The 9,030-nt window shown below is 37.7% G+C and overlaps 1 protein-coding gene across 1 annotated transcript; it reads right to left on the reverse strand.

Annotated features, from left to right (window-relative positions):
* Window positions 1-3,461: 3,461 nt before the first annotated feature.
* Window positions 3,462-4,579, reverse strand: LOC149501692 (uncharacterized). Its single transcript, XM_089732179.1, has one exon. It carries the CDS (start codon window positions 3,913-3,915, stop codon window positions 3,742-3,744), a length of 174 nt encoding a protein of 57 aa, XP_089588305.1. The 5' UTR covers window positions 3,916-4,579; the 3' UTR covers window positions 3,462-3,741.
* Window positions 4,580-9,030: the final 4,451 nt, after the last annotated feature.

Raw genomic sequence — 9,030 nt, forward strand, 5'->3', positions numbered from 1 at the left:
GACCCTTGGCCCTGCAGTGCACGTGAACAATGTTTGAGTCGTATCTATAGCATAGGCTGTATCTTACTTTAAAATACCAAAATACTTCTCTATATTTTTTATTTTAACACGATTAAGGTTACATTCGGACATAAAAGAATAGACACCAATTTCTATCCATAACTTTATATCGATTAAAAGGTTATGAACTAGTATTATTTAGCTTCGAAATCATAGGCATTCAATAAAAAAATGGAAACCAAACTTGTGAGAATGTTGTTGACATAATATGAACTTACTACGTGTATACGTAATTGCCCTGCCTCGGTAACTTTGAAAAATTATGTAATTGATTACTTGTAGATCAGAGATGCATAGTTACTTGAGCGGAATTAAACAAGATCGGATTTCAAATTCCAATGTTTCATAATTTTTAAGCTATGCCTACGAATATAGATAACATTTAAATATATTATATGTACATAGAACAATTAAAATTTAACAATTTGAATTGTTTTTTCATAGTCCTACATCGTTTGTAGGTACTACTACTAGGACGTTTAAAAAGGTATGTTAAGTATAAAACACCTTATTTTATTCACCAATTCTATTTTTTTATGTATTTGGAAGATGTAGAAAAACCTAGAGAAACCTCAGCATAAATATAGTTGCCAAGCTGGACATAAGTCGAAGTTTCTGTTGCCTTCGACTATCAACCATACTATTTTTCAATCAGGGCATCAATTAATTGTATTACAGTAATACATCACTACTTTTCACGCACGCATTACGTGAAAAAACTAACGATAAACAAAACACCAAGGAAAGTTCTGTCCCTCAATATATTCTCATTCGTTGTCATTAATGTTTAGCTTAGCGTGAAAAAATATTAGAATACTTAGTGTATCATTTAGTGATTTAATATATATTTAGTCTGGCCATAAATACTGTTACAATTAAAAATAAACAAAATATTACATTTGAATTTGGAATCTGTCATTTTTATATGATTGCTCATTGAGTTTTCTCATTTTGGCACCAATACATTGTACAATATTTTGCGATATTAAAATGGAGTGGGGTGATAAAGAGAACCGAATCGCTGTGATTGCATTACACAAAGTAGGTATGGAGCCAAATGCAATTTTTAAAACTCTCCATACGCTTGGTATTAGTAAAATGTTTGTGTACCGGACTATTAATAGGTACAATGAGACCTCCTCTGCTTGTGACAGAAAAAGATCTGGCCGTCCACGTAGTGTTCGTACGAAAAAGGTAGTCAAAGCAGTAAGGGAAAGAATTCGAAGAAATCCTGTCCGAAAGCAAAAGATTTTATCTCGGGAGATGAAGATAGCATCTAGAACCATGTCGCGTATTTTAAAAGATGACTTAGGACTTGCAGCCTATAAGAGATGTACTGGTCATTTCTTAACTGATAATTTAAAAGAGAATAGAGTGGTAAAATCGAAACAACTACTGAAGCGGTACGCAAAGGGAGGTCATAGAAATTTTTTTTACGGAAGAGAATTTTTTTACAATTGAGCAACATTTTAACAAACAAAATGACCGTATTTATGCTCAAAGCTCTAAGGAAGCTTCCCAATTAGTCGATAGAGTGCAACGTGGGCACTATCCGACTTCAGTGATGGTTTGGTGGGGTATTAGCTATAAAGGAGTGACTGGGCTGTACTTTTGTGAAAAAGGTAACAAAACATCGCCACAAGTGTATCAAGATACCATTCTTGAGAAGAAAGTGAAGCCCCTTAATAACACCATGTTCAATAATCAATAATTGTCCTTCCAGCAAGACTCGGCGCCAGGTCATAAAGCTCGGTCTACGCAGTCTTGGTTGGAAACGAACGTTTCGGACTTCGTCAGAGCTGAAGACTGGCCGTCGTCTAGTCCCGATCTTAATCTGCTTAATCTGCTGATATGATTTATGGTCAGTTTTAGAGAGTACGGCTTGCTCTAAACGCCATGATAATTTGGAGTCCCTAAAACAATCCGTACGATTGGAAGTGAAAAAATTTCCCATGGAAAGAGTGCGTGCTTCTATTGATAACTGGCTTCAACGTTTAAAGGACTGTATTGCACCCAATGGAAACCACTTCGAATAAGCTTTTTATACTTTAAATTGTTTTATATTTATGTATTAAACTAACACACTGTAAAAGTAATAAATGATATTTGCCATAGATTTTTTTTGTTTTCCTTTGTAACAGTATTTATGGCCACACTAAGTATGTTATAAAAATGATATTCAATGATAATTAGAATTAAATTAAGATTCATTATCATTATTTATGAATTGACTGCAGATAAGCCAATAATAACCTACGTTGCAGTGTTATCAAAGTAAAATAAAAACATAATATATTTTTAATAAGCTTGAGATTAGTTCCATTTCTGATGAAACAAAATATATAAATTTCATTTATGTAAAATACCTACAACATGCAATAGTTAAACGAATTTGTATATACAATAAATAAGTTGCGTTTTACAAACAAACAAGTAAGATGTAAGGCAACATTTACATCTTACTTGGAAAATATCGATTTATTTTGATCCCTATACAGTTTGATTATCCTTTTCTTAGGACCTTGATCCATACATACAATACATACAATTTTTAATAGATTCTGGAATGAAATTTGAAAAATGGTCTCAGAGATATCTAAGATCTGAGATTACATTATTTCACTTATCTACATCACCTACATTATTTCACTTATATACATCACCTTCTGAGATTACAATATTTGGGTAATTTAGGGTATTTACCCTGATTATAATTATGGATACTTCAAGTTTAAAGTTTGAAATTTAATCTAAAATTTGAAATGTAGTTTGACAAAAGTAGAACTGCGAATAATCGTATATATTCACTGCTTTTTCATTATATTTACTACGAACGTTTAATTTACTCATTGAAATGACAATAGTTTTTATTCTATTCTAGGCTTGGTATTTCTTCTTCTTCCTAGTCGTACACTCTTGACAGAGTAGTCGTGGTCATGCATCAGTCGAATCCCGCGATACTGATGCTCTCGCGATGCGACGCCATTTGTCACGATGTTTCGCAGAATGAGAGCAATTATTTATGTTGGAGTGAGTCACAGATTTTATGAGGTCGGTCCATCGTGTTGGGAATCGTCCGCTATATCTTTTGCCCTAGACTTTTCCTTGCACTACCAACCGCTCAATGGAGTCCTCATTACAAGCAATGCGCCCGACGAACTTGAGAATTCGTATTTGGACTGTTGACGATAGTCTCTCCTTGATGTTCAGCTCTTTCAGGATCGAAACTTGAAACAGCTCAACAGCTTAGTATTTAAATTTCAAATATCAATAAATTAAAGAATTTCATTCTAGAACGATCAACTTTAATTTTATTATACCATATATTTTACTGACTTGCAACAAAAAATGCAAATCATTAAAAAACATTAAAATAACAAAGGTTGTAGGTATGTATTTATTCGGAGGGCGCACCTCACTGGAGGTACGGAGGGCCGACGGGCAGCTGCGCGTGTGCCGGCTGCGAACGACCTGGTTGACATTTTATTACAAATCCGGACACACCTGATCTCGAAACCAGCCATTATTTTAATTCTATTCTTCTTTTATTCAACATTTATTTTATTCTCCAAACGCGTGCCCCAAATTTGAGAACAGGAGAGTATATATATACCTATAAAGAGTACACGCCCTTCGCAAAAAATAACTCAATGCTTCTAGACGACCTGCCCAAAAAACTATCTAGCACTCTTTTTTTTTCACTTCTTCAAATTTAGTGTTATAGTAAGGGATGTAGGTAGCAACAGGTTTCCAATCAGTAAGAAACACCATTCCAATCAGGGTTGTCATTCCAAACGATAACAACGAAATTGTAAACCCGCTCAACTTCTCCAACTGTTTTTTACTTAGTGCCATGACCGAATACACAAATCATATAACTCGTAACTAACAACTATAAAGCAATATCTTCTGTATGACCATTAACATAGTTTTTCTGACTATAGTAAAATTAGAATTGAAAATAAATTGAACAAATACGTAAAAGAGTTAAGACAAGTCTATTGAGTTACACCACGTATGCCTTAACATTGAAATTTATATATAATTTTGGTATTTGTTTATCACAAGTCATAATGTCAAAAACAAGTCATAGGGAGCAAAAAGTTTTACATCTAGCTGGAACGCTTGTAGGTATTTTCATGTACATTACACCATCAAAACACAATGGTACCTAAAATGTGTATGAATTAAACGTTTATAAATGAAGTAAGAAATCGGTTGATTACCATCGGAACTTTACAAATGCTGCGGATGCCGTACTCATCGTTTCATTGACGGCTTAGTAACGTACAGAGGGTGTCGTATAAATTGACAATAAACTGCTAAATAATAGTCATCAAGTACATATTATCTATACCAACTTTTGTACCTATAGTCTTTTTATAGCCAATATATTTAAACTACAATAGACAAGCTAATGCATTATTTCTGTTGTTTTATCTAAGAGATTCACAGAGCAAGAAAGTTTAAACACCTGGTTTCGTATCACAAACAACGAAAGAATTGGGATAAACAAACCACCGTATCGGAATTGTGACCCATACACTGACGTGACTGACAGACCTGCTAGGACATGTCTAGGGTGTCGACGACAGTGAGCTGCTGCGTAAGCCAGCTCGGGTATGGAACTCTAAAACATAGTGTAGTGTGTGTAGTGTAGTGTAGTGTAGTCGCGCCGCCGTTTTAAAGTAGCCTTCTAACGCCGTTCTTATTAATTGTGGATCTTGCTCGAGACCCAGATCGTCGTTAACTTTTACATTCCTTACGTGACACGGCGCGGCGCTCCGACAGCTAATTTGCAAAAGCGAGATTGAATTTTCTGAAAAGAGTGTGTGTGAGTGCGCCGCGTGACCTAATACCACACTCGTGTAGATTATTATGCGTGTTTTGTAGCGCCACGTTATTACGATGGGATATTTTACTCCGCTTGCAGATCATGGAATAAAATCAGCCCAAGATCAACGCGGTCGTGAAAAAATTTTACGTGGGAGCAGAAGATCACGGATCGATCTAGGGTATCCAAGTCCACTGATACTTGACTTTACTGGCCTGACCTTCATGGTGATCAAAGGGACCGCTTCTTGCCCTGATGCGGGGCTCTTTGCATCGAGTATTAGCTTTGAAAACACGGCTGTACTTTTCACAGGGCTTACTTCGATTCGTCACTTCGGGAAACACTCCGACCGCTACGGCTACGCTCTAAGCACAAATGGTGTAACGGGCGCAAAAGAGAATACTATTTCATTATTGTATATAGGAGTGAAAGAGCTTCACCTGGTGTTAAATGGTTACTGGTTAATACAACGTATTGCTACACTCGCGTTGTGAACTCGACGGCCTCCGGTAATCTTAATATACCTGATGGATCGTGAGCTCGTCCGGAGTAAATAAGAAAAAATCCTTAAATAAATAAGGACTAGATGATTACCGAGCTTTGCTCGGCTTTTTTTTTAATAACGCCATCTTGTTGTGTCTTTAATGTAGTAAAAATAGTATTATTATTCGCCAATATATGTCGGGAAGAGTCATAAAGTTGATTATATTATTGAAAACACGAATAAAACAACATTTTCTGAAAATAAATCATAGCTAGATCGATTTATCGCTCCCGAAATCCCCTGTATACTAAATTTTATGAAAATCGTTGGAGCCGTTTCCGAGGTTCTGATTATATATAATTTATATATTAATATATAAGAATTGCTCGTTTAAAGGTATAAGATAAGATATCAATTAGATATTAAAATACATATTATTATAATTACGTAAATTTCTCATACATCGTGAATATTTCCCGCGATGCTCATTACGCCGCATGTCATTTTCAAATTAGGCCGGCCACAACATAACCGCTAATTATAAAGTTATCAATTTGTCAACCGTCAACCCATCCCCATCTTGTGAAAGCTATAAATACGAAACACGAATCATTAGTGAACGAATTAAACAATTCGTCCTGTGCGATATGATTGTATTCCCACACTTCTAGTAGATAATTTCTTGTTGGCCTGTTTGTAACAATTATTAAATTTGTTTCTACTAACATTGCATCTATACTCTTCAGTCAATGTAACATCTTTCTATTTTGTTGTTTCATCATGAATTTATTCTGTAAGTAGCACCTGGGATCCTCTTTTTTTCAGTATGGAAATTATTGCCAGTTGATATATAATACTTATATTCACCATCATCATCGTCTGAGGTAATAAAGTCGCAGTAGCCACCTCTCGGTGGTTTACCTTCTCCAAATTATCACCCCTAAGTTCTTTGTGATCTGTTCGAAGCCGTCCAATCTGAGCTTGGGTCTGCCTCTACTTCTGCGTCCGTCCGGTCAGTCTTCTAGAAAGCATTTGAGTACTCTGGCCTGGTCTGGTCTGGTTCGCACCACGTGTTTCATTTTTTTCTACTTAATGGTTTGTATCAACTACGCGCGGACCCGTAAGCGAGCTCACAGGCTCTGCCTGAAAGACTTGCAAGAGAATTGCAAGAGAGGCTACGAGAATCTACGACCGAATCGGAATCACGATCACCTAAGAAGATCTAGGGAGAAACTCAGTGTGTTGTGTGTCGGTAATAGTTCGCAAGTTGAACTCTTAATTGTAATCGACCTGTTCGGCGAGGACGGTGGCCGGTGCTTAAAGAGCCTAAAAGCACGGAGAGGGGAACTGGAGAACCAGACAAGACAAGTTTTGAGCGACGTTGTCTTTTCTTTGTCCCGTCACCTACGTCCGATTTACAACTAGAGGTGGCCACAATAAACGACTATCGTGTCGCGCCGCTTATTCAAAGTAACGTTCTGACTCTTCCATAAAACTTGTATCGGTTCTAGATTTAGATAGTTGTGAAGTTCAACATTCCTCACATACCACGGTACCCCGACGGTTGTTCTGCAGTATCGGAATTGGATGATCTGAAGAGGGTTTATGTGCATGCGAGCCGCCTGAGTGAACACTACACTTTCTTAAGCCATAACGGACCATATAACCTTCCCATAGAAGGGGTCCGGTCTTCCTGATCATAATGACATTTATCTCGTGGTTACAACGCGTTCGCCATCTCTCATCTTCCAGCACAGTAGAGTTTATAAAAATCTTCAAGAAAAACGATGTTAAGCGAAAAGAGATGAAATTGATTAGGTAATTTGAGACTTTAATCTAATAAGATGAAATTAAATCAACCATATGCACTGGGTAGCCATCATACAATACAAGATATTTGACAAATGCTTGAATCTCGGTTACGACATTTTCACGATAAGCTTGCATATATATAATATCCGAACAGCAACATTTAGGACCGTCGATCTACCGAGCAATATCACCTGCTCGGTGGAAGATCTTGCCCTTCGTCGCTTAAGCATTCCCACAAGATAAGCTGGGATGAAATAAAGACTTAGTAAAATGATGATTATTTACTAAGACTTTTTCGGTGGACGTTTTAGAAGAACCCGAGAAGCCAGTCAAACGGCTATGTTTCGTTTACACACAATTGGGCACTTTAACAGACGGTAAAAAGTTTTTTTTTTTTATTCATTGCTTAGGTTGTGTACGAGTTCACTTCCCCCGATGTGAAGTGGTTAGCGGAACTCAAAGACATCTACAACGTAAATGCTGCCACCCACCTTGAGATAATAGTTCGAAGGTCTCAGTCTTTACAATACAACGACTGCTCCACCCTTCGAACTGAAACATATTACTGCTTCACGGCAGAAATAGGCAGGGTGGTGGCACCACTGTAGGTGGCGGCTTCCCCCCGGTGAAGGTCAAGAGGCGACCAGAGGGGGTAGAGGCCGCGCGACGCGCTACCAGCACTCTAGCGCGCTGTCAAGGAGTAATAGAGCGACCGGTTGGCAGTATATCGCGTCCCGGCCCGGCAGGCTGGTTCTGGTCCAACGGGGTATTCCGGGACACCAGCGGCACCGTCTGGGCGAGACGGCCGACGTTTCAGAGTCTTCGATTCGCCTCGTAGGCTCCGTCGGCTGGGCGTCCTTGGGGTGAGCTGCACTGTTTGGTTGCAGTGTTGACCGCCGTAACCCCGTCCGGGTTCTGACCTCGGAGGGGATCGGACGCTTGGGCGAAGAGTGCAGGGCCTTGGGCCCGCGGTCTGCTCCCAACACCTTGCAGATCGTCAAGTCCCACATATCCCGCGCGCCCCCTAGGCGCGGGGACTAGGAGATTCGACCCCGGCCCGAAAGAAAAAAAAAGCGTGGTGGTACCCCCTCGTGCGGACTCACCAGACGTCCTACCACCAGTAATTACGCTAATTATAATAAAATTCATCCCAATTGATATATAATACTTATATCTCAAATAAATTAACTTTAAGCTATATAACTTTTCACTCTATAGTATTTTTATTTTACTATAACTGAAAATAAAAAGAAACATTAGACTCTATGCCTTCGCCTTTCCGCCGTCATCTCATTATATACCTATTGTGAAATAATTATTTTGTAGATTTGATTTTGCTCAGCTTTATATTAATTTAGATAAAAGATTTGGTTGTATGGTACGATACTTTCGCCTTTTCAGTTGGAAAAATGGAAATACTCTATCAAACTATCAATATGACTGTGACTTTTGGCGGGAACGCGAGGAGTGAAGTTGTCTGACTTTTTTATTTTGTTTATTTAGTGATACTTCAGGCTTAAATGTGTAATAAAGGTGGTGAAAGTTCACAAATTTGGAAAAATAAAACAAGGTCGCTGGACGTAACTTCTCGGGATCCTGCAAAAAGTCTACTGAAAAAATCTCAGTAAATGACCACCATTTTACTGAGATTATATTTCATCCCATATCATCTCATCTCATTTCATTTAATTTCATCCCAGTTAATTAATGTCAGAAATTAATCATCTTCATTTCATATCATTTCATTTCACTCTATATTATCATTTTTCATAAAAATAAGAATATAAATTAAAATAAGACATGACTTAAAAGTCTTAGTTACCAGGTCATAAAATCCTTT

This window comes from Bombyx mandarina, chromosome 13 (genome assembly GCF_030267445.1).
Source record: "Bombyx mandarina strain Sakado chromosome 13, ASM3026744v2".
Taxonomy (NCBI): Eukaryota; Metazoa; Arthropoda; class Insecta; order Lepidoptera; family Bombycidae; genus Bombyx; species Bombyx mandarina.